A 26,199-nucleotide genomic window follows, 5' to 3' on the forward strand; every position below is an offset into this window, starting at 1 on the left:
ATTTAAAATACATGTTAGGACAGACACATGAACCCAGATTTCTCAGGTTCCAGCTCCCAAGCCTTCAGTCCCCCTCCAGGGCAGGGCTCTCTTAGAGCAGTAACGAACTCGAAACTGATCTGACCCCTAGAATCAGTCTGTGCTGAGTTAAGGCACACGCGTGTGCCCCACTCCCTGTAATTTCATGTGTCCACTTGCTGGGGTCACAGTACCCAGAGATAGGATCAAACATCAGTCTGTATTTGCTGTGACCATATATTACATTTTTTTTTTACAGATTTTATTTATTTATTTGAGAGAGAGAATGAGAGAGCATGAGAGTGGGGAGGGTCAGACGAAGAAGCAGACTCCCTGCTGATCAGAGAGCCTAATGAGGAACTTGATCCTGGGACTCCGGGATCATGACCTGTGCCGAAGGCAGTGGCCCAACCAGCTGAGCCACCCAGGCACTCCTGACCTTATTTTAGATGAGATTAACATTTGAATCAACAGACTTTGAGTAAAACCAATGGCCCTCTGAAATGTGGGTGGGCCTTGCCTAATCGGGTGAAGATCATCAGCGCAGCCCCGCAGCGAGGAGGAATTCTGCGAGCAGATGGCCTTTGGACTCAAACTGCAACATCAGTTCTCCCTCCATTCTCTGGCCTGCTGGCTCAACCTGCAGACTACAGAATTGCCAGCCCCCACGATCGAGGGAGCCAATTCCTTAAAATAAATCTCTTTTCTCCGCATCCTATTGGTTTGGTTTCTTTGGCTAGCACTGACTAATGCCCTGGCCAGAAGGCAAAAAAGGGGTGGGGGAATTACCTGCTTCTTGGATGTCCCCAATGTCGCCGGGGGCAAAGTCTGCCGTCTCCTGGCCCTTGACACAGCATGCCCGGAACACCAGCCCACACTGGTAGCCGACCATGAGGGTGTACTCACAGCTCTGGCCCGCGGCCTGGGCCGCCCTCCCCAGCAGGCAGCAGTGGCAGCACCTCTGTGAACAGGAGTGGAGAGTCAGGGTGGAGAAGCCACCCAGCACTGGGGCGCCCCCAAGCCTCTCTGATCCTGTATCTACACCGCCCACACAGCAACGACACATGGGACTTACTCTCTCTTCTAAAGGTTGGCCATAAGCAGCTCAAGCATGCTAAGCCCGAGGTGTGCTGTCCCCCAAACAGGTCCCGGGTTTGAAAGGAACCTTAAAGGGGTTTGCGCCCCCCATGTACCAGACTGTCCCCATCAACATCCCTGCCCTACCCCACTCACATACCTCCAGGAGGAATTAGCTATGACAGGGGCGCTCTGAGGGTCACACAAGAGCTCCCTGAGTGTCGCCTCCTTGTGTGTGGTCTACGATTTCTCTACCAAGCCCAGAAAAAAGACCAAGCCCTGGTCTCTTCCCTCCCGAGTGCAGGGGGTCTGGGCAGCAGAAGCACATCGTGCATTTAAAAAGCACGAGGACCTCGAGACAGATCATCAAGCGAGGGACAGAGTTACCGCCTGTCACCTGGACCCCGGTGTTCCCGAAAGTGACACCTGAATCCTGGGGATGGCACTCAGGCTGATACAGAAAGAGCCTTATTTCAGTCCTTACTATCCTAAGAAAAGCACAGAACTTTCCAAAAGGCCCAAAGCAGGGATCAGGTGGTGTGGCTTTGCCTCAGTTTCTCTGCGGGCTGGTGGGTCTTCCATCCCACTGGTTCTACAACCTCCGTGCCAGAAAAGGGGGGGGGGGCACCAGTTACCTCCTCCACCTTCCAGGACACGAGTAATCCTTCCTGGAAACACTGATCACCCATCGGCCAAAGTGGCCTGTTCCTACTCCTGCTAGAATGTTCCGTGTCTTTTCCATACCTCCCTTTCTCTCTCGTCTGGGGACATGGGCAGTCGGCGTCTGCAGAGCCCCAGCCCTGCCCGGGGAGGCAGTCGCTATGGCCCAGGCTCCTGGCTTCGGGGACCCCGTGACCAGGCCTCCCCACCCTCACCCCATCCAGCTCCCACACCCCAGAAACCTCCTCCTGTGAAGGCCCAGGAAGGCTGAGGGTGGGCGATGGGGCTTTGGACCCCCCAACTCCTCTGTGGGGAAACTCCCTCTGCCCTAATCGGTGTGAAGAGAGAATCCCCAGAAAGGAACCCACACCCCCCCACCCCAGAATTCAGACTCCATTCCAATTCGTGCTCCTTGAAATCGCTGCCTGGCCCTCCTAACAGAGAATGGGAAAACTTTCTTCCTGGAAACGCAGCTCGGACAGGAACCCAGCTGCCCAGCTTAACCGCCCTGGAGCTCCTTCCAGTTGGGCTTGTTTTTCTCTCGCAGTGGGTGGTGAGGGAGGGACAGCCTCGTTAATTTGTGGTTTCAGGCCCAGAAAGCGGTCAGGGACAGAGGCCCCGAGGGACCCTCGCAGACCCAGGCTGCAAGGCATCACTCACTCGGCGCTCACCTCCCCCTGGGCCCGATGGACCCAGCGCTGCCTCGCCAGACCCCTCCCCTGCAGGTCCTGGAAGCATCCCGCCAGGCCACTCTGGAGTGGGGGCCTCTCTGAATCTCTGTCTTGTCTTCTAGGACAGTTTGGGAGGTCATGTGTTCTCAGAGCCCCCGTGCAGGACCCTTGTGAGCTCCGGGCCACATGGACCTCGCCCTGGCGGGCAGGAAAGCTCCAGGGCCTCCTGCTCCCGGCAGACGGGGTAGGGACACCTGCCTTGAATAGTGAAGAGGGTTCTGAAGGCCCCAGAGGCTGGGTCACCTCTGCTCTGATCTCTGCATTCTGGCGGGAAGCCCGGGGACTGGATGTCCACAGGGCCAGCCTGGGTCCCTTTGTCCCTGTCTCCTCCAGGTCATCCAGGCTTTCCTGATTAAACTGCAAGGGGGCAGGGGATCCGAGAAGCGCCCTCCTCCCTCCCTGCTGCTCAGAGGAGGCCTGGGCAGGGGCTGAGGCAGGAGAGCACCCAGGCCTCCAGCGGGGGACAGGGCGGCTGGTGGGCTAGTCGCACCTTCACGAATGTAGCCTCGAGGCTGGCGTTGTCGCCGTGTGGCGTGGCACAGCTGTCCTGCTCGTTGGCCAGGTTGATGCCCGTGGCACAGTGCAGCTCCTCCAGCTGGCTGTGACAGCACTGCTCCTGGACCATCCTGTGTCGGGGGGGGGCGGGCACTGAGCACAGGGCCCTGGGAGGGTGGGGCCCTGGGAGGGGAGGGGTCCTGCGGGGTTGGGGGGAGGCGCTGTAGTCCCCCAGAGATGGGAGCTCGGGCCTCGCTGGGTGCCTCCCCTTCCCAACCTACCCCCCTCCACACGCACGTGCACACACATGCACTTGCACACACACACTCCACCCACTCACCAACCCACACACACACTCACATGTGCACACACACATTCACTCCATCCACTCGCCCACCCCCATTCCCACACACACACGTAGTCACATGTGCACACATGCACTCACATGCCCACACTCACTCCACCCACCACCCACTTACACGCACACACTCATTCACACCTGCACGCATACACACACTTACGCACACTGACTCTCCTACACACTTGCATGTGCACCCACGCATGTGCACACTTACATACTCACACAGTCATTTGTACACATACTCGCCTGCACACATGCACTCACACATGCACGCACTGTGCTCTCACATTCACACATGCAGTTGCGTGTGTTTGCAGGCACACACACTCCACCCACTCGCCAACCCCCACACACTTGCACGTACACATGCACTCGCACGTTTGTACATTCACAGATGTCCATATGTAGTCGCCCACACTTGCACACACACTCGCAGGCACACATGTGCATTCTACACGCACACACACCATAGCCGGCAGACGGAAGGTGCTCCCGAAGTGTACAATTAGAAAGACTGAAAGCAGAGCGGTGTCAGGCCCCCACCCCACCATCCCCCCCACCTCCACGCTGCAGGGCTGGAGCTCTGCACCGGGCTTCCCGTTGCTTCTGGAACCACCTGGAAAGATCTGTCTATGCTTGTGATCCCGCACATTTCACTTGTGCTTTCGGTGAATTTACAGATGATAGGTATTCCACCAGATTGGACAGAACAGCAACCAGACAGGGGTGCATCTGTCCCTGCATTCAAGGATGTTGGCTGGGCCAAAAACAGTGTTAGTGACGGGGGGGACTGGAAGGGTTAGGCACTGCTGGTGGGAGTCACGGATGCTGCAGCAGCTGTCAGGTAGCTCCTTGAAAAATTAAATACACAACGAGCAAATGGTCCAGCGATCCCACTGGCGGGTATGCACCCGGAAGAACAGAAGGCGGAGGCTCAAGAGGTCCTTGCTCACACACATTCACGCCAGCATCAATCACAGCAGCCAGAAGGGAGAAGCAGCCCCATGCCGTGCCCACCAAGGAACAGCCAAGCAGAACGAGGTCTATCCGCACGGTGGCGCACGATTCAGCCTGAGCAGGGAAGGACGCGTTCCCACCCGCTAGGACCGCACGGACCTGGCCTCTTGTCCTGTTCTCCCTTCCCACAACACGGAGCACCTTCTCACGAACCCCGTAGTTACCTTACTGTTCTATCTTCTGTATCCTATAGAAGAGCTTTTGTCTGTGTTGTTCAATGATTCCTCCCTGTCTCATCGAGAACGTGCCTGGTGCTCAAAGTGGCCTGAGGTCTTGGGCAAATTTAAATTCAGATCCTAAGACATGTGGGCCCTTGGTTCGGGTTGGGACGCAGGTGATATGTGCGTGGGGGAGCCTCAGAGCTGCTGTTCCCTGACGGCCCCCAAATGTGTCTCGTGTTAGAGGCTCCGGGGGAAGCTGAATGCCCCAGGCTAGAGCCCATGTCTGCAGAGAGGGCTCAGCCCTCCCGTGGTCCTCTGGGGTCGCTCCGTCCCCACCCAGTGGAGCTAACTGCCCCCAGGAGGGCTCATCTGCTGTGTTAGCCCATCCCACCTTGAGTGATGACCCACTTTGAGCCAACAGCCCACGCTTGGCCTCTGACCTCTGCAAACTATGTGGGGTTCAATCTCCAATGTTCCCTGAACAAAGCGGAAACTATGCAGGGGTCCGGAGGGGCGTAGACAGTGACACGGCTAGAGCCAGTTCAAGTCGACGGCTCCCTCTTCACCAGGAGGCCTGAGACCCACATGCAGCCCGGCCCGTGAATTCCCCAGGACGAGCCAACTAGCCTCCTAGGGCCCGTCTGGCTTTGTGGTGCTGGCTTTTTCCCTCTCCTGTGTCACCGTCCCAACCCTAAAGGGACGTTATCATAATCCTCCTTTTCCACGTGGGGAAGCCGGGGCCCTGAGCTGGCTCAGGTCACACGGCCGGAAATCCAGCCCTGGCCCATCCAAGCTGCCGGGCCAGGCTGCTTCTCGTGGGCACGGGCTGCAGACAGAACGCTCGGCTGCCCACCCAGCTCGGCCCCGGCCCCTCTGATGTTTCCAGCCCTGGGTTGCCCTCGGGAGCCAAACTCCCAGCTCTCGCCGCTCAGATGCCCCGCAAATCCCAACAGCCAAGCGTCCTGTTTCCTCTTCCTTTGTTTGGTCCACAAGGCTCTGGACTTTTCAAGAATTTCCTAAACCGAGATTTACATCGTCCGGCCGCGCTGGCAGGCTGCACACGATGCTTGCTGCCAACAAAAATGCAAAAGTCCAGGACGAGGCGAACGAGCCTGCCCTACGCATTCTTTCCGTGACAGCTCTCGGCCCAGCTGCCCCCAGCCCGAGTGGGGCTGGGCTTAGCCCGGGCCGGGAGGCACAGGAGAGCAGGGGCTGCCCCAGGACGGAACGTCGCCTCCCTGACATTTGCTCCCCAGAGGAGCAGGTCTGGGTTCACGTCCTAATGCTGTCATCTACCAGCTATACCTGGGGGGGAGCCCCAGCTCGTCATCTGGGAACAGGGATTAATAACAGGGTTGAATGAGGTCACGTGCCACAAGGCATGGCGCAGGCGACGAGCTTCCCACAGGCTTGCTACTATTACTTTCATGGCGATGGTCAGCGTTACAGAGCTGCATCCTTCACTCTAAGCTTATCTCCTCCCAAAATACTGTGGGAGCTTGGGTCCATTTAAGGGAAGAGGAACAGCAGATCCATGAGCCCGTCTGGGGGACCTCTCTGCTCCAGATTGGCTCGTCTGTGTTTTTGGGGTCTGAAGGCTGTCCACACTTTCACTTGCCAGTCACGTGATCGCATCCGACCCCACAACAGATCCCTTTTTGTAACGAGGCGCCTGGCTTGGCCGCAGAGCCTGGCAGCAGCAGAGAGAACAGCAGAGCCAGGTCTCTCTGCTCTGCAGCCCGGGGAAGGGGAGAGATGCCCCAGGCAACCCAGGGCGGTCCAGGAGGAGGGAGTCCAGCCCCATACGGGGATGTGAGAGTGCAGAGGAAGGGGGCACGGAGGGACCCACCAGGTCTGCCACGGCCGGGGCCGGTGTGGGCCTCTGTGCCAGGCTCTGCCAGGGATCTTGGCTCACGCTGTCCCCCTCCTACGGCTGCATTCCACTAAAGGAACACCATTCTTGTAGAAAGGGGCTGTCGGCACACGTACCTGCATTCCTTGGATTCCGAGGCGTAGGGCAGCGAGCAGTCTCTGTGCTGTGTGGCCATGCGGTGTCCGTCCGCACAGCAAGCCTCCATGAGGGTGTCCGCGGCCGCTGTGTGGGGAGAGAGCAGGGTGCCTGGTCAGGGGGGCGACTCTGCCCTGGCCCAACGGAGGTCCCCTCGGACATGCAGCCCCCCTCCTGCTTCCCTGGGCCCCCACTACAGGCTAGTCCAGTCCGAACAGGCCTGCACACGTCCGTGAGTCACTCCACAAACGTGAATGGAAAACCCACTGGGTCCTGGGCTGGAACACACGGCCGCTCCTTCCTAGAAGGGCCTGACACCTGAACAATTACCTTCCAGATCCAAATCTGATGGGGCCGCAGCTCAGCCCTGGGACCCATGCTCCCCTCCCTGGGCTGGCTCCCTGCTCCAGCCAGGCGCCAGAAACTCGGATGAAGAAAGCCCAGATGGGTCAGGAGGACAAGAGCAGGAATGGCTGACAGAGCCTGAACCAGCCGCCGTCCGGCCCAGTAGTGAGGGGGTCCAGGCATCCCCAACCTGACTCTTAGAGGGTCAGAAATGTGGGCACCCCGGAGGTTCCCAGCAAGGCTGACACCAGGCAGTGGCAACCCAGGAAGGCTCCCCGCCAAGGAGAGAACCGCCAGGCCACTGGGGACGAGGCGCAGCAGAAGCAAAGACTCGGGGACGGAGTGGGAATGGAGACCTCACAGCCACAAGCCCCTCGGGTGGCAAGGAAGGAGCCAACCTTTCCAGACCAGCTTCTGGGAGCCACAGCTGTGTTATGTCCTGTACTTGCCCTGCGCCCCTAGCTAGCAAGGCGCCAGTCCTCCCCAGACGGCGGCCGGCAGCTCTTGCCCCTGTTCTGCCCCAGACCGCGTCCTCACCCACAGAAGGGACAGCAGAAGGGCTCCCGTGGGTCAAGCAGTCAGGCCCTCCAGTCCTGAGCCAGGCTCTCAGCCTCTCCCTAGCTACTGTCCCGATAAGCCCCACACCACAGGGGAAGGAGATGGCCTCGGTGTGCCCCAAGGGAGGAGCAGCCGGGCACAGAGGTGCCCTCTGCCCAGGAGACTCCTGTGGCCAGAGCAGTACCCATAGCCTGGGTGGGAGGCCGCGCTGTGACGGCCCGAGCGAGCCTGGGCTTCAAGAAACGCCACGTTTTCTTACTGATGATGGCTTCCTGGCCCCCAGCAGGGTAAATCCTGTGGGGCTCGGCTGAATTTCTTGGCACCATGGGCCTTGGGTGTTTTGTTTGGGCTCATTATTCTTCCAAAGCCCGGCCCTCGAGGCGGCCCCAGAAGGGAGGCTCTCTCTCTTGAGCTTAACACGAGGCTATGACTTCCTGAAACGTCCCCCTGCCAACCTGCTCCCAACTGTCCCAAGTACATCTGTGGTCAGACTGGGTGTGGGACATGCTGCCCTTGAACGCCATGCTCACTGCCCACCAGAGTGACTGTCTCCGGAAAGACCCTGGGACAGTCGGCACGCAGCTGCCCTTTCCACATGGCCGGAAGGAAGAGAGGTGGCGTCGCCTGGAACCAAGTCAGGGCCACTGCTTCCCCAGACTCCCAGGGATCTCTGAGCTGCTCCCTACAATGAGGGAGGTACCCCAGTCCGTTCTCATGTGCACGGGGTGGAGAGTGACAGACCACCCGGTCTGCTGCCCCTGGCCACTTGGGCCCTCCCCCGCTCAGCTGTCCCCCCTCCTCATTCCCCGACAACGCCATCTGTGAACATGGGAGAGTCGCCGTGGGGTCGGGGCCTGGACAAAGCTGCCTGGGGTCACGGGTCTCCCTGCGGCACAGCAGGGACATTGCCACAGAGCGCTGGGGACAGCGTTGGATGGGCCCACTCACACATTCCTTCATTCTTGCCCTGAATTTAAGACAAGCACTCATGAAACCGGGGACTTTATCTGTTGGAGATAAAATATGACCTGTAGTTCACCCCGGGATGAGTGTGACCCCGCCGGGAGGCTGATCTCCCCCACGCCGCCCAGCCCAGCTCCCTTCCACCCTGGCTCCAGCGGGGCCCGCCCCCCTCCTGCCTGCCGTCTCACCCCTGGGCCTTCTCACAGCCTCTACGGTCTCCAGGGCCGGCCCGCCCCGCACCCCCTGACGGGGCACCCTCACTCCTGCAGCCTGCCGGCCCACCAGCCTGGCCGGGGCCCCTCTGCTCGCACACCACGCCTGTACGTGGAGCACAGCGCCCTCTTCCCAGTGATCCCACAGCCTCGCCCTCCCACCCACAAACATCTGCGAGCTGGGCCTGTCTCCTGTCATTACGCCCTCGGCACAAGGCTGGCCGGTAGCCGCTCCAGAGCTGAGCAGAAAGAGCCTGAGCTCTGGGCTCACAGCTCTAATCCTGGCCCCGGCTCCTTATGCTCCCTGACCCGGGGCAGGCTGCCTCACCTCTCTGGGCCACAGCTTCCCCGATGGTAAAATGGGGCTTGGAGGACCTTCGCAGAGTGGCTGAGCAGGTAGATATAGCTTCTGAAGTTCTTGTTTAAGATTTTATTTATTTGTTTGAGAGAATAAGAGAGAGAGAGCATGAGGGGGGGGGGGGTCGGAGGGAGAAGCCGACTCTCGCTGAGCTGGACCCCAATGCAGGACGCAGTCCGGGGTCTCCAGGATCATGAGATGCGCCGAAGGCTGTCGCCCAACCAGATGAGCCCCCGAGGGAGGTGGCTTCAAGTTCTGAGCACACAGGGAGCTCCCGGTAAACAGTACTTGATTATGTGTTAAAGGAACAAAGGGGCTTTGCATGCCATGCGTGCCCTGTGAGAAATGGGGAACCATGGCCCTGGGCAATGCTGTGCAGAAGCCCCCCAGGGATGAGCAGCACCCCCAAAGCCTCCCTTCATCCCTGAGAAAGACAAGCATGGGGAAGCTCAGGCTCCCACGGCCCGCTCAGTGGGGTGAGCACTCTGTGCCCTGAGCTGTGGAAACATCTGGAAAGGATTCTCACTGGGGAACCTGAGCCCTCTGAACCTTGTTCTCAGCAGGACAATAGCCTGGTAAGTCCTTTGCTCTGTCCAGAAATTCTGGAATGTCCCTGGAATGCTCCAAGCAGCCACAGAGCTGGAACTCGTGCAACGCAGAGGCCTCTGGGGGCGGGGCCGGGTGGGACCCGCACACAGCCGCCTGGGAGCCACAGGAAGTCCCCGCACGGCCCATCAGATGGGCGATGGAGAGCCCCCCTGGGGACCACGGCCGGGCCGGATGGTGACGAGGCCGATGTGGGGGGAACAGACCGGGGCATCACTGTCCTCACTGGAATAAGCGTTCCTGACACACGGTGAACCTCTTTCACTCACCATCTCTCTCTCCCTCCACCTCCACCCTCCTGTTGACATCACCAAGCAGGGCGCATGCGTCACACTGTCGAGTAGAAGAGGCGTCTTTTCCGACCCCTTCCCCCTCTCTTGGCCCCTTGGCCACTTCCTGTATTCTATGCTCAAGGGAGGAACAGCTCTGGGGGGAACATCTCTCCACACACTGTCATTCCAAAAGCCCCACGTGTCTGCTTCGGCCGGGTCAGCCGGAGCAGAGGGGCTGGATCACAGGCCAAACCTTCTCGAGACCCCCAGACACAGAGCGGCAGCCGTCCCAGAGGCTGCCCGGCTCACACGGCGCTGCCCACCCCGCCGCAGGAGCACGGCGGCCGGGGACGGGTTTAGAGCCAGCACCTGTGGCCGACGGGTGGCCTGCTGGAGCTGGGCTGTCGGGCCGAAGCTCATGGGCTTCTGGTCAAGGCGGAGGCACAGACGGGGGGATGAGCAGAGAGTCCCAGCTGCCAGTCGGAGGGACCGAGGGAGAACGCCGGCCCCTGTGTCCCCGTGTTCCTCCGGAGAGCGGCAGGGCGCAGGGGAGTGCGGCATCGGTTGGTCAGGCAGACCTGGGCTTGAACCTCTGGCCCCCTGGTCCGCAACTCACCATCCCAGGGTAAGTTCCTGAAGCGTCTGCGCCTCAGATCTGGGTCCCAGTCTAGGAAACAGGGCTTGGCCCGAACCAGAGGGTTCTTGTGGCCGTCTGGTGCCCAGAAGGCAGCCGGGGGTCCTCCTACTCCCCTTCCCGCTCCATCCCCACTCGCCACCGTCCTGCAACCCAATGCCTTAAGTATCTTGCCGCCAAGCTGTCACATCAGTGGCTGCACGTCTGGAACCTGGACTTCGAATGTAATTATGAAGGGAAGCAGCCAAATGGCGTGAAGTCGCCACACGGTGATGTGAACATAAATGCTAGGGTGTCCTCTATCCCACCGGGACCGTGCCTTGCCCTCCCGAAACCAGTGGGCGGCCGGCTCTGCGCAGCTGTCACTCAAAGTCCCTGACGCTTTCCTGCCAACCTATCATCCCACTGCTCCTTGGCCTGGGCTCCGGGCCCTCTAGGCTCCAGTCCTTCTCTGGCCAGCCCTGTCATCCGCTCACCTCCAGACACTAGCCAGTTCTGTCAGGGTACCCCGCGGCACCAGGCCTCGCCAGCATCACTGCCATCGCTCAGGCAGGGAGTGCTCCTCACTGAGGGCCCCTCCGTCCCAGGCTTACCCAGCACTTACTCGTTCTCACAAGAACCCAGAGAGGCCGGCTCATGATGTTCCCCATCACGCACATAAGAAAATTCCAGCTCAGAGAGGTTAAGTGAGGAGCCCAAGGTCACAGAGCCAGAGGGGCCAGGGAGCAGCAGAGCCAGGCATCAGGCTTGGTTCTGACAGACTCCTAGGCTGGTCTAGTCTGCCTCCTGGGGAATTCGAAACTCCTCTGGGGCAGGGATGGTATCCTTCTCCCCTCAGTGACCCTGAAGCATCCACCCATGCCACACACCATCAGGGAGGCTCAGTGCCAGTTGAACGGGACAGATCGGCGATAGGCGTCTTAACCAGAGCCTGAACAGCAAGGCTGTCCTTGGAGTGTGGGGTTTACTGCAAACATGCCTCTTCACGGGGAGGGAATGACCCTAAGGAGCAACACGTGATCGGAGCCAACCACCCTGAAAAGTAGGACTGCTTAGAATTTCCGCAGGAGCCGGGGCCATGCTGGCACCAGGATCTGAGATTCCCAAACTGCCATTTTCTTGGCCTTAGAGACAGCTGTCCCCCACCCGTCAGAGCTGCAGGGACAGGAGGGGTCTTGTGGAGAGCGGGGAACACCCTGCAGGATTCTCTGGAGTCCTGGCTCAAGATGTCAGCGGAGATGTCCTCTGTAGCAGGTCGGTCTCCAGCAGACAGGGGAGCGCCCCGTCCAAGAAAAGATCCGAGGAGCCTCCCGTCCAAGAAAAGATCTGGTACTAACTTGTGTTCTGAAACAGAAAAAGCCTCCAGCCACTTCCCAAGTGTTTCCTTTCCATGGGGCGGGACCAGGCTGTCAAGGCCACTCCCAGCCCTGGACACAGCTCTTCCAAGACCCTTGCCAATTCGAGAGGGACAGAGAGCCGTCTTTGCTGTTTTCACACTTGTCCCCATCGGAGTGAACAAGCTTTACTCTGGTGACAAATACCACATTAAGTCAGAAAGGAGGCACGGTGACCCAGGGAAAGAGGGCTAGATAGGGACCCCCAGGCCAGTGCCCCCACCGTGTCCCTGGTGCTGACCCAGGGAGAGGGGCTCGCTACAAACGTTTGCTGTAACCTGGACAGAGAGAATGAAAACCACTGCCTACAGTGTTCAGAGGCAGGAGACCCCAACGGGCTGCTCTACAAAAACCAGCACGACTGTCTGGACTATTCTTCACCACCCCCCATTCCCGTAGAATAACGGCTATGCATGCGCCCTTGGGTTAAATTAAGTTAAATTAACTTGAACTTCCCCACAATGGTTTAAAAGCTGAGCATGTAATAGTGAACTAAATGCTTCACTTAAAATGTTTGTTGTTGGGACGCCTGGGTGTCTCAGTCAGTCACATGTCTGCCCTGGTCTCAGGTCATGATCCCGAGCTCCTGGGATCCAGCCCCATGTCAGGCTCCGTACTCAGCGAGGAGTCTGCCTCTCCCTCTCTCAAATAAATAAATAAAATCTTTTTTAAAAAAAAATGTTGTTGTTGAAGACGTCATGCTCAGTGAAATAAGCCAGTCCCCAAAGGATCAACCCTGTGTGATTTCACTTACGAGGTTCCTAGAGGAGCCACAGCCAGAGGCGGAAAGTAGACGGTGGGCACCGGGGGCTGCAAGAGGGGGACATGGGGCTGTTTCCTGGGCACTGAGCTTCAGTTTCGGGAGATGAAAACATTCTAGAGATGGACAGGGCTGGTGGCTGCACAGCCATGGCAACGTATGTAATGCCCCTGAACATTGCACTTAAAAATGGTTAAAATGGCTAATTTTATGTTATGCGTATTTTACCAAAATAAAGAAAATACATTTTTAAAAATCGAGTGTTTACAGGACACCTGGGTGGCTCGGCCATTAAGCGTCTGCCTTCAGCTCAGGTTATGATCCGGGGTCCTGGGATGGAGTCCCGCGCCGGACTCCCTGCTCAGTAGGAAGCCTGCCTCTCCCTCCGCCATTCCCCTGCCCTGGGTTCCCTCTCTGTGTCTCCCTCTCCATCAAATAAATAGATACTTTAAATAAGTAAAATAAATTTAAATAAATAAAGCTGAGTGCTCGCCTGCTGTCTCGCACCGCCCTTCGTTCAGAAAGGACCTCGATGTTCTGCTGATGCCCTCACCCGCTGTTCTCAATCATCGTTGTTCTAATGTGCATACGTGCAGTGCAGACCGCAGGGAGGGCTGACTTGGTAAACGGCTTCGGGGCGCCCCCCGGGGCAGTCTGGTGGTGACCCTAGCGGTTACATAAGCAAACTAGGTGACCTCAAACGGGAACAGGTAAAATGTGAAGGAACGAGGTAAATAGAGGGCGGCGGCCACTCCCAGGCCCAAGGAAGAGCCCAGGGCAGGCTCTCAGGAGGTGGCCAGGAGGCCGTGCTTCTGGAACCGCTTCCCCAGCCGCACACAGTAAGAATTCAGCATTGTTGGTGGGAGGGAAAGCACGAGGAGGATCCCAGGCCATGGCTCCTCGAAGACACAGGACATACAGCTGGGCCAGGGGTGGGGAGCAAGAAGACAGGGTGACACCTCCCCCTGGAAACCACCTCTCACTAGTACCACCAAGGATTTCACCGTGATTGACGGATCAACCCGGCACTGGCACTCCCACTGGCCAGCAGCCCTTCTGGCAGGACATCAATTCGCAGAACTCCCACACAGAGGCCCCAGCACATCTGCACGGCCTTCGGCAACCTGGAGCCAATGAGGCCAGCACCGCTTCCACCCCTCACTCCCGGAAGCGATGCCAGTATCGATGACACTACGTCAGGGGACCCCCCGCCGCTGGATGCCCACCCATGCCCACTGTGGGGATGTAGGTGCCCTTAAGAGAGAAGTGGTCTGCAGTCTTCTCTCTCAGATCACCTCCCTCCTTTCTGACCAAGAAGCTTTGATCGGGCACAGTTTTCATCTCCAGTTCCCGTAATCTGACTGTGAATTGGATCCACAAAGCATTACACTAAATATAAACGAAAAATAAACTCTCTTTCAGACCTCTTTAGCCTTTGACACGACCTTCCATGGAGGACAATGGACATGTGGGTTAAAACCACCCAGACCGAGACCCGCCACCTCCTCACTGAGCCTCCTTCTCTCCATCTGTCAAATGGGGTAGTAACTAGGGAGAGCTGGGAAGATCGATGTGATAATTCAGGCAAAATGCTTAAATCGGTGCCTGACTGCAGAAAGACTCTTCAAAATGGAATCGTCACGGAAGTTGCTGCACCACCGTGGGGAGGGGAATCACACAGGCCCCCAGATGACCCATCGCCACAGGCCTGACACCCCACCACCTCCCTCCGGGAAAGAGAGACCCTGCCCTAAGTCACTGGTGAGCAGGTGGACAGAGACAGCCTGGTTCACGGGCATCGGATGCCATATGTCACCCCAGACAGCAGCTGAAACGAAATTTCTTCCAGGTGAGTTCTGCGTTTGTAAAGACTACAGTATAGACTGTGAGTCGTGGTAGTTCTGATCCATGCAAAAGGCATGCCACGTGTTTGGCACCACGCCAAGGCTCACGGTCTAGAGCAGCACCCATTCTCATCAAGTGGTAAAGATGTAGGCACATGTTCTTTCCAGCACTATAGATGCCAGCTGGCAGTCAGAGGGTCTCTGCACTGCTCCCCAGGTGGAAGTTTCCAGAATATTAGCCTGGCACCTATCATCCTCCCAAGGGCTCTGGGCAATGCCTTAATGGCCCATGAGCAGGTAAGCAATAAGCCAAGTTGCACAGTGTACTGTGTTGTGGTGGGGTAGGCCCAGGGCTGGAGCTCCAGAGGCCCTGGTCTGCTTACAGCTCTACCATTGAGGGTCCTTCCATCTGGAGCAAGGCCAGGACTCAGTCTCCTCACCTGTAAAGTGGGTGGAGAAGTTGGCCTGGAGTTCAGCAACGGCTTGCCAAACCCCACCGTGTATATGGACAATGTTCTGACAAAATTCCTGCTGGATTGCAAGGAAATGAGTGAGAAAGGAAATGGCCAGGGGAGGTTCCCCACAAGTCAGCCTGACCCCGCTTAAAAGGCTGTCTCTCCTTCTGAGACCTGCCCTTCCAAACGGCCCGCGTGTATAGGAAACGGTGAGAAAGGAGTTGGGGAGTGGTCGGATCTCTGCTCTCTATTTTAATATTCTCATGTGGCAAAATAAAAAATAGACGAGTTCTGGGCATAAACAAGAAGGGAGGGGAAGGTGTGTCCTCAGAACTAGCCAACAAGTCAATCTTCTTGGTTTTCTCGGCCAAGCTCAAAGCAGCAGAGGGCCTCGGGTGTTTCAGAATGTGAACGGGGTCCTAGTGTGTCCCGTGGGTCCCCTGAACTTGACACCCTGCAAAGTTTGTGCCTCATCAGCTCCAGAGCAACTGGCTAAAGCTATGGTGAGAGTTGGAGGGGGCCCCTGGAGTGTCCAGGGCCCACATCCCCGGGAAGCCTGAAATGCAATGAGACACCCACAGGAAATCGGGACCAAATAGAACCCTGCGAGATTCAGCCCACCCCTGCCAGGACCCTCCCCTCCTGAAGCTGGGGAGCCAGCAGGAGTCCAGCCCAGGCCGCAGCCCTCGCCCTATGGCGCTCATGCTGTCCTAAGTCCCCTGTATATTCAAAAAGCCCCTCTATGGCCAGCTCAGTTAGTAGAGCACGCAATTCTTGATCTTGTGGTTGTGAGTTCGAGCTCTTGGTTGGGTGTAGAGATTATGTAAAAATAAAATCATTTTTTTAAAAAGGTTCCTGTTACAACACTTGCATGTGCAGGTTCTATCTAGGGGCAAGGGATCCAGAGGTGAAAAGATAGGACCCTGTCCCCAAGGGGACAGCCCAGGGAGACACCAGGTCATCGTCACTGGGGTCTGGTGCACAGTACCCCCACATCCCTCGCAGGTCTAGGATAAGGACAGAGCCATCTCCCCCTTCAGGGGCAGCTGACCTCCCAAGGAGAAAGCAGGGTGTGCTGGAGTCTCCCCTCATGGTTTCACACAGACCCATAGGCGCTTCAATGCTCACACACCAGCACCTGTCACGAGACAGGGGTCTAGCGCAGGGAACCAGCAGGCAGGAGGCCACAAGAATGAAGGGCCAGAAGGCAGATCTCGGAAGGAGACAAGCGCCTCCCAGATTGCTCCCTCCTGGCAGTGACCTCCTGTGACCAAGGCCAGTGGACACGGGGGACGGCCTTACCTCCTGACGTCTCTACATCACCCCACCCTGCGGGACCCATCTCTCACGGTCTCCCTTTGAACTCAAGGCCACCTGTCATGCGTCCGCTGCACCTGGCCTGTGGAAGCTGCAGCTGGGTGGTCCTGGGTCCACACCCTTCCTGGGACTGGCTCATTCACACCCACATCAATTCAAAAATCCTTTCCTCCGGAAGTCTTCCCTAACCACTCAACACACACCCACGCGCACGCGCACGCGCGCACACACGTTCTCTTTGCACCCTGAACTTCCCGGCACCAAGCACAAATAATTAACTGCATGTGTACTTAGCACCCCGGGGGCCGGGACGAGCTCTGCACCCTGGCCCAGGCCAGCCTCAGAGCAGGCACTCGATAAATTCCTGGGAAAGAGCCAGTGGACAAATGATCTTATGGGATCCTCACGACTCTAGGAAACAGGGGATCGGGGAGAGTTAAGCAAGCTGCCCCAGGGCGCAGAGCAAACACAGAGGTAGCCTTGGAGCCTGGCTCGGACTCAAAGCTCACCTATACCCCCGCCACATGCCGGAGGACACTGGCTTCCTCCCGAAGCCGGACGTAGCAAAACCAAGACTTTTCGGTCAGAAAGATAAATGAGGCGGGGTAGTGTCCTGCAGAAGAGCACGATCTGAGGGGCGCCCGGGTGGCTCTGTTGGGTGGGCGTCTGCCTTCAACTCAGGTCACGATCCCAGGGTCCTGGGAATGAGCCCCATGTCAGGCTTCTTGCTTGGCGGGAGAGAGCCTGCTTCTCCCTCGCCCTCTGCCCTCACTCCTGCTTGTGCTCTCTCTCTCACATAAATAAATAAGATCTTAAAAAAAAAAAAAAAAGGAAAAGAAAAGAAAAGAAAAAGAACACAGTTGAAGAGTCATGCTTCCAGGTTCCCGGCCCGGGGGAGCCGCTCAGCTGCTGTGCGCCCACAGGCACATTACTTGGCCTCTCTGAGCCTTGGTGTCTTCACTCCCTCCTTTGTGGATGTGGGGATGATAACGGGCGTGGGGCGCAGAGAGAAGCCTTATGTCAAAATCAGGAGCACACGGAGCACACGCAGGCAGCAAAACTTATAGCACATTTGACTCCAGCAGGTGACATGATCCAAAAGGAAAAGCAGGTTCAAGAAGGATAGCAGCTCACCCCATTAGCAAACAGACCACCAACCACAACCACACGGGCCCCCCCCATCTCAAAACCAGTCCTGGCAACGCCCCAGGGGTTCTGAGAAGCCCCCGAGCAGGCCCGTTATCTCAGAGCTTCTCCCCCCTCAAAGTACCTGGGAGGGCTCAATCCCCCGGCCCCTCCGGCCCCCTCGCCATCTCCCCTGCCCGTTTCTGCAGCTTCATCCTATGGGCTGAGACGGCCGTATTTCTGTCCGCAGCCTGATGGTGCCTCCAAGCCCAGACTCCACCGATGCCTAGCAGGACGCTTACAGGGTCCACTAGGAACCTGGACTCTTCTACCACCCCCCGGGGCCCCACTCCATTCAGCCTTGTCTGGCTCGGTTATTAGCAATCACCCTCCACCCAGCTGCTCGCCCCACAACAGTGGGGTCAGCCTGAATTATTCCTTCTCCCTCGCCCTCTATCCCCCATCCCAGGGCAAGTCCCGGCCACTCAGGTTCCCAGACGCCCTAGATCTATCCACTTCCCAGCGGCCGCCGACTACCACTCGGCCCTGGACCCCGCAGAAACCTCCACGCCGGCTCACTCTGCCTACTCTTACCACCCCATCGGCCCTTCACCATGCAGCAGTGCAGAGTGACTTCTAGAAACCTGAGTCAGATAACGTCATTCCTCTGCTTAAAATCCTCCAGCGGCTTCCCAGGACGCTCGGGGTGAAACCCACAAGTCTGCACCCTAATTTTGAAGGCCTCCCATCCTCAGCAGTTCCCCCTCCCCCCCCAGAGGCACACACTCTGCTCCTTCCCTCCAACACACCCGCTCCCACCCGGCGCCTGGAGCCAGCTGCTCCTTTTGTCCCAAAGCTCTTCTCCGGGCTTTTCCACAGACGGCTCCTCACAACTCACACCTCAGCTGGGCATCACTCTCCTCCGCCCCCTTGAGAGGCGCCCCTGTCTGCTGTCCCCGTCACAGCATCGCGGCGCCGATTCCTGCCGATACACCCTAGCGAGGGCGTCTGTGTGTGCAGCGGCTTGAACGGTAGCCCTTGAAAAGATACGTCCACGTCCTGCCCCCAGAGTGTGGCCTTAGGTGGACTAAGGGTCTTTCCAGTTGGAATTAAGGGTCGATCTCAAGATGAGCTCCTCCTGGGTCACCTGGGGGAGCCCCGAATCCCAGAAGAAGTGTCCTTAGAAGAGACACAAGAGGAAGAGAAAGCTACGTGGGGACAGAGACAGCCACGAGCCCAGGAGCGGGGGAGCGAGGACAGACCCTGCCCCAGAGCAAAGCCCCACACGACACCGTGACATTGTGGCCCCCGGGACGGTGAGAGGCTAGACCTGTTGTATTAAGCCGCTCGGTTTGCAGTCATTTGATCTGGGGCCACAGGAGACCCACGTGGCGCACGAGCTCCACAGGGCCCTATCCTTGTCTGTGCTGGGTCCTGGGGTCTCGTGCTCGCGGGGTACACAGGTGACGCGCTGACAGATGACAGCAGCATGATGAACAGCTCCTCGGGGGCCGGGCCAGGCTCGAAAGGGAGGCACAGGAAACATTTGCTAATAACACCCGAGAGACAGCTGGCAAATGACACCGCGGATCACATACTTCCTCCTTCTGGGCCTCAGTTCACCCACCTATACCAGGAGTGGACCGGCTGATCTGTGGCTTCCATGTCCCGATAGACAAACCATTTCTTCCCAAATTCACCTCAAGTGCCCATCATAAAACCCGTCCGGGGACCCATCGGACCCCAAGGCTGGTTCTTTGGCTCTTACATCCTTGCTACCATCTGGGAGGTGTAGGGACTCCAGAGGGCCAGACCCTCCCCACCCTCCGGTGTGGTGTCCCCTCTGAGTGGCTGGAAGCCAGCAATGCAGGACGCATCACAGACCCTCCACGTGGAGAAAAGAAGGCTCTGGGTCCTGGCCGTCAGGAGCAGTAACCAGGGCCCTTGGCAGTCGGGACCCCCAGGAAGTCAGCAACAGGATGGCAGGAACCCAGTGTCCCCACTCCCAGCGCTGGCCATGTCAGCCCAGCCCTCTGGCAGGATCACTTGGCAAGGCCAGGGGCACATCAAGCGGGAACAGGACCTGAACGATTTCCAGGGCCGTCTTCTCCAGATGCCGGGCCCGCCCTGTTGTGTCTGGAACCCAGGACCCGCCAAGAACATTTTCCTTTATGAAGGTGCCAGGAAAGGGGCAACTTTCTACCTTGTGGACAGTTCTAGACCTCACCCAGTGTCCTGTGGCCAGAGGCATCCGTTCCTGTGCGCACGGCCTCCCCCCTGCGCAGCCAATGTCGGTTCCTCGGGAGAAGGGGAGGGGTCCTGAGCCCCACCCCCAGAAGACAGCAAGGAGACCCTGACTTGGGCCACACCCAGGGGAGAGGCAGGACTGAGAGCAGACAGCCCTCCACCACCACAGCCCCTGCCTCCGAAGGACGGGACAGGCTTGTCCTCTGATCTGAAAACAAGACCGGTGTCTTCACCTTGGGGAATCCCACCAAGCCAGCCACGAGCCCCTCATGGCTTCTGTGGTCCCCCATGGATGGAAAACACCTGATCCTCCTCAGGACCCCCTGCACATGCAGCATTTGTCTACGGGGGTTTCAGTGCTGCCCAAATGGTTTTTATTTCCCCTCATTGGGCTTAAGGCAAGAGAACCAAGTGGTCAGGAATCTGGGGTCCCCTGTCCTGGCCCTCGACGGACCACTGTGTTTCCTAGACAAGTTACTTAACTGCTCTGGGCCTTCGTTTAGACGTCTGTACAATGAAAATAACAGGACAGTACCTTCGTCATAGGATTGTTGAGAGAGTTAAATTAATAACTACATACAAAATATGTCAATTTTAAAATTTCCTAGAGCAGAGTGTGTTCTCACTCCGTACTTAAGGAGAAGCAGGGAGAGGACAGGATTGGTCACATCTGGAGCCGGAACCAGTCTCCTCTCCTCCTTCGAGTGCCGGCCCCCACCTGCTGATAACACGCAGGCAGCTGGAGCAACCCACTCCTGACTCCCTCCTGACTTGGAGCCTGGTGAGGACCAGCCTGAGGCCAAGGGAGGAAGCCCCAGTGGGGGAAGAGCTCCGGTCGGCAGCACCCTGCCTCTGTCCTGCCCTGTCTCCTGTGACTTCAACTCCGCCAGCCTCTCTGCACACCCCCTCCTCAACGAGCTCCCTCCAGGCCGAAGGGTCTCTGATCCCAGGGAAGCTGACCGAATGGGTGTCCTCGTTTGGTTAGGCAGCCACACGTGAGGTCGTTACCAGGACACTGGGACCCTGCAAAATCTTTTATGAATCAAATTGTTATAATGTGATGTTTTGCAAAGGAGAGTCTTATATTGGATAAAGCGCCCCGGCAGGGGACTGTGCGGGCCAGCGCCCATGTTTGTCAGTCTTTATCCGCAAGGCTGTCCAGACCGCACCCGCTGCTCAGAGCCCTGCCTTCGACAGAGCAGGAGGCAAGAGGACACGCATCCATGTCCTCTCGGGCCTTCGGCGCTCTTGCCTGTGCTGCTTCCTCTGTCTGGAGCCCCGTCCTCCCCAGAGACCCAGCCGGTGCCTGCCAGGTTGCAGGCTGTCTCCTTGGTCCTTGGGGAGGTCGTCCCTGACTCTTCCCCTACGGGGCTGCTTTGGAATGGCCTGTCCACTCCTCTGCCTCTCCTGGGGGATGGGGAGCCCCACAGGCACAAAGGCCAGGCCTCACCTCTCCCTTGCCACACCCCCATGATCTAGAACAGCGTCTGGCCCAGAGCACATACTTAGTGCGTGGAGGTCTGAGGAGGCCAGCAGAAGCCCCTTCTGTGTGACCTTTCCCAACACGGCTTTGGTTCTCGACCGCTGCCAGTTCTGAGGCGCTCCTGGGGAGCTGGGAGGACTTTCAGAGCACTCATGGGGAAGAGGACTCTGTCTTACCCTAGGGAGGGGGTCACACAAATAATAGGTCACACTAATCCAGCCACCGTGGCAGGCGCGGTGCCATGGCCTCCCCCACGCCCCCCGACCGCCAGGCACGTTAAGGAGTCAGTTTCTGCTATCTTCGTTTTACAAATGAGAAAACCACCAACCCATCCTGTGGGCTTTTCTAGGCGGATACAGGCAAAGTTGTTTCCTGTCCTACAGAAGCTCGTGGCAGCCAGCTGGGAGCCCCAGATGACTGAGCCCTGCTGGCCCTTCTCTCCCACCCCGACATGCCACAGTCCAGCAGGGGCGGCAGAGGGGGCCGGGAGCCGGGGGGCGCGGAGCCCCTCAGGCAGAGTCAGGAGAAGGGGTCACTTAGAGTCGTGGGTCCCACAGGAGGGGCCGTGGCACTGTCCCCCACCCGGGGGCACCCTGAGTCTCATCTTCCTGCGTCCAGCCCTCCAACAGGCACCACCAGCCCCTCCCCCCCGGCTTAGCCTGGGGGGCCCTCAGGCCCCCCCCACCAGCCTGGGGAAGTTCCAGCAGCGGGGTGCGGGCCACGTGCTTCCAAGCCAAGCCGTCTCCTCTCCCGTCTTTGTTCTCCTCCCAGAGACTTGCTCTGTAATCAGTCAGCAGCGCTGCCCGCTGGAGCTAGAGGCCAAGGACGTCCTGGAGAAAGCAGTCGGCCTTCCTCACTGCTTCCCACCCCACTCTCGGTAAAGCTCAACAGGACAGACATGGGACAGACAGGGTCTCGACTCTGTCCCCTAGCATGGAAGGTCAGCGCCCCCCATACCGCTATGACTAGGCAAAGCGAGCGGCCACAGATTAGCAACGGGGCCCGCGGCGGGACGGCCTTTCCCAGCATCACTTCTAAATTCCCTGCCCTGGTGTCCTGCCCCGCACCCCCCACTCCCAGCTCTCTGGAGGGTGGGCCCAGGTCACCCCAGGGAAGCCGCAGACGCAAACCAGGGAGCTCCAGCTCCCTCCCCCCAGACCACACCACAGTGCTGAAACTCAAAAGAGGGACCATCCCGAAAGGAAGGGAAGGCCATGCCAACAGGGTACACGATGAACAGATCTCCTTTATCACATATGCTTGAAGTTAGGGCCTCCTGTATACAGACGAGGTGCGCCCCTCCAGCCTGCCCAGTCCCCATGTCCCTTCAGAGTCAGACACGACCAGGCTGCAGGGGAACCCTCTCACACCCCAGGCAGAAGAGCACAGTGGAAAGGAGCAGGCCGAGCTCGCCTATGCCCTCTCTCTGGGCCTGCCTCAGTTACCACATCTGTAAAATACACAGGGAGCCCCTGGGGCCCTTTGTAGTTCCTACAAGAGTCTTGTGTGGCCTCCAGTCAGAGGCCCCCCACACCCCAGGGTTTTCAGTCCAACCACCAGTCACCTTCCCATGAATGCCCTTCGACCCTCTGCCTCCCAGCTCCTGCCCAAGCACCATCCTTCCAACAAGTCTCCAAAGAGCCCCAGCGGGACCAGGATGGCTCTCGCTGCCAACCCCCTGGGCCCTTGTGCCTCCCACGCCACTTCCCCCACAAAGTGCCCCGGCAGGCACCCAGGACAGAGCCAGAGCTCCAGGATCTGCTGCAGCCAGTGAGCAAGCCCAGAAACACCCGCAGAGCTCTGCCCTCTGCCCCCAATCTCTCCTGACGACCTTCTGACCAGGGAGGAGGGTGGTCACCTGGGAGTTGAAAAGAAACTAAGCTCAACCAGAGATTAAGCATCTAGGATTCTGAGGGTGGTCAACGGCTCTTCCAGGCCTGGCCCCAGGAAGAACAAAGCCTTGGGCTGGCAGGCCTAATGACTGATGAGTCACGGGTCAGCGCAGAGGTCAGAGGCCACCACTGCTGCTCTAATCTGCAGGGCCTAAGGGTTTTCCTGTCCTATCTCTGGCCCCCAACCCAGGAGTTAGGCCTTGAGAATTAAGGGCGAAAGAAGCGCCATCCCGCTGCCTTCAGTCTTACGCTGAGCGAGTGCAGAGACTCATCCCCCCTGCCACTGGGTGGGTGGGCCTGGAAGGGGCCTGTCCCCAGCCCCAGCTGGGTGTGCAGCCTGGCTGAGCCTCTGCCTTGGGGCCCTCTAGGTCCGGGAGGGCAGACAGAGGTTTCCCCGCACAGGGCTATTTCCCTAAAAATCTGTCTCCAGACTGCTCCCTTCTTTGCTGATTTGTCCAGTCCACCCCCCCCCCACCCCCGGAAACCCATGAGTGGCAAAGCACTGTCCCCAGTCTCAGTCTTCTCACCAACAAACTGGGTACAACAGCCCCTACCAAGGGGCGGAGGTGGGGCCAGCGGGAAGAGCCGGGCGCTCCGGACAGAGCAGGGCAGCCGGGGTTCAGTCAACCCTCCAGCCAGGCCTTCCCCGCTAGCCTCCCAGCCTTGGCCCCAGGGGGAGCGAGGGTGGGCACTAGGGGGGCTGCACGGGGCGGGGGTGGGTGGGGGTGGGCGGGGAGAGGTCAGGGAGGAGGAAATATCTTCTTTCACACAAGTGCCCCAGGTCATCGAGGCGGTCAGGACCAGAGCCAGGAGCGGGGTGAGGGGAGGGCCTGGCCGGCGCACACGACCCCGGAGCCGCGGCGGCGGCGCCCAGACGGCCGCTACGACTACGGCTCCAGGCCTCCCGAGGCGTGCGGGGCTGAGCGGGGAGCCACCAGAGCTGGGGCCGTGGACGTGGGGCGCCCCTACCTCGGGCCGCCAGCAGCGCGAGGCCGCCGAGCAGCAGCAGCGGCAGCGGGACCCTCCTCGGCGCGGCGCTCTCCATGGGGCCGGCGGGCGGCGGGCGGCGGGCGGACAAAGGCGCGGGGCGCGGGGCGCGGCTCCTGGGCTCCACGCTCCGGCCGAGCCTCGCAGCCAACGCAGGGCCCCGGCCGCGCCGTTCAATTATCCCGCCCCGGAGGAGGGCGCGGCGGGGGCGGGGCCGGGGGCGCGCGGTGCCCTCCCTCCAGGGTCGGGCCGCCCCCTCCCCGGCCTGGGGCCCCGGGCACCCCGGCCCCGAGGGGCTCACGGGCCCGGGAGCGGGAGCGGGGACACCCAAACCTCTCCCGGGGGCGGCCGAGAAGGTGGGCGCACACGGACGGGGGGCACCCCTTCCCGCCCCCCCAGGCGCGCGTGAAACCCGATCCCTTTCCCCACCCGCGGCCCGAAGGCCGGCGGCGTCTCCAAGGCTCTCTCCGCCCGACTCCGCGGCCAAGGCGGGGGGCGGGGATCAAGGTGGCGAGGAGGTCCCCACCGGTCGGAGGCGCTTTCGGGTGGGGTGGGGGGAGACAGAGAGGTGTCCCTTCGAGGCGGGGGGGAGGGGGGACTCCCTGCAGGACGTGGCCCGCGAGCAAAGCCCCGCACCCGCTGTCAGATCGCTTCCCGCCTTGCGCCGTCCAGCACACGCGCATCCCCCCAGGCCTGCAAGTCCCAGCTGGGTCCCGGCACCGGCGCGGGCCTCAGCGCACTGCCAGTCCAGGGGGGCCGACCTCCAACCAACATCCCAGCTCCAGAGAATGTGCTGAACCGGGGACCCCGATGCGCAGAGGAAGAAAGTTTGCTTTGCCGAGAGAAAGCGGCCTTAGAGCTGGGCCTACAGAAATTACCTCTTGCTGCGGGAATAAATGGCTGAACCAGGCAGTGGTTCCTGAAGGTGAATTAGTCTGTTGGAACCATAAATACATTTGTTTTAAAGAAGAAAAGCGCATGCCGGCCAGTGAAGGTAGGAAGAGAGGAAACCCACAGAAACACCATTCAGCGTGGACGCCCCCATGGGCCCTCCCCCTCCCAGGTCCACAGCCAGCAGGTGTCGGGCATTAGGGTGTTGGTAGCAGCACTATTCAGAATAGTTTCTAATTAGGAACTGCCGGGCATCCCCAGCAACAGAATGGAAACATGGTGGGGCACACCCCCCCCCCCCCCCCCCCCCCCCACCCCCACCCCCCCCCACCCCACCCCCACCCTCGCATCCCGGGTGCTGCAGGATTCCCTCAATGGGAAAGACAACAGCTTAGGGGTCAGGAGAACCATGGTCCTTGGGGAGCACCAGGGAGCTTTCTGGGGGGCTGCTTGGAATCTGTTTTTCTAAAGCTGGATACTGGTTACAAGGCTGGGTTCCCTCTGTGAAAACGTGTCCTGCTGTTCAGTTACTAGTTTCCTCTTCTAAATGAAAGTTCGATTCAAGGACACCTGAGTGGCTCAGTTGTTAAGTGTCTGCTTTAAGCTCAGGTCATAAACCCAGGGTCCTGGGATCCAGCCCGGGATCGGGCTCCCTGCTCGGCGTGAAGCCTGCTTCTCCCTCTCCCACTCCCCCTGCTTGTATTCCCTCTCAAGCTGTGTCTCCCTCTGTCAAATAAATAAATAAAATCTCAAAAAAAAAAAAAAAGAAAAAATTTCTATTCAAAAATAAAAAACAAAAAGACGAAAAACTCCTGTCTTCGTAGGATGTTTCCTAAGGTGGAGGTTTGTGGAGATTCTGGGAATGATCATAGAAAGGGGTCACTTGTTAATTCCTTGGCTAAAGATGCCTCCCAAAAGAGATGACTTGGGGTTGGCCCTTGGCAGATGAGCAGAGGGTACAAAGGGTTCCCTGCCCAGGGCAGCTGGAGAAGGTTTTCTGGTCCACTTCGCTGGGGTGTGGGCTGTCTGCAGGAGGCAGGGAGCTGCCGGCCCTTGGATGGGGGTGGGTGGGGAGCTCTGAGCTGGGGATGGATTGAAGACTTGTGCTTAGGTATTGTTTTTGCTTTCTTTAAGCCATGGGAGGGAAGAGGGGCCCTGGAGAGAGTTTATAGTTCAGAGTAAACGTAGTATGTGCAGTGGGTATTATGGGCCAGAGCGTTATTTTGTGACTACAATAGTCAGGGAAGGTCTTAGTGCTCCCATTTTGCAGATGAAGACACTGAGGCCCCGAGAGGCTGGCCAAATGCTCACAACTAGGTGACTGGTTG

The 26,199-nt window shown here is 58.9% G+C and overlaps 1 protein-coding gene across 2 annotated transcripts in view; it reads right to left on the reverse strand.

Annotated features, from left to right (window-relative positions):
• Positions 1 to 24,171, reverse strand: part of FBLN1 (fibulin 1) — a 79,569-nt gene extending 55,398 nt beyond the window's left edge. Inside the window, exons 1-4 of one of the 2 annotated variants that reach the window (XM_059401786.1) lie at positions 23,963 to 24,171; positions 6,510 to 6,615; positions 2,977 to 3,112; positions 808 to 979 (exon numbers count right to left, since the gene is read on the reverse strand). In XM_059401786.1, the coding sequence (XP_059257769.1) occupies positions 808 to 979; positions 2,977 to 3,112; positions 6,510 to 6,615; positions 23,963 to 24,038 (490 nt within the window). In that variant the 5' untranslated portion in view covers positions 24,039 to 24,171. The remainder of the gene's footprint in view (positions 1 to 807; positions 980 to 2,976; positions 3,113 to 6,509; positions 6,616 to 23,962) is intronic. The other variant, XM_059401787.1, reaches the window with a different exon arrangement.
• Between the last annotated feature and the right edge of the window lie 2,028 nt (positions 24,172 to 26,199).

Source organism: Mustela nigripes, chromosome 6 (assembly GCF_022355385.1).
Source record: "Mustela nigripes isolate SB6536 chromosome 6, MUSNIG.SB6536, whole genome shotgun sequence".
NCBI lineage: Eukaryota > Metazoa > Chordata > Mammalia > Carnivora > Mustelidae > Mustela > Mustela nigripes.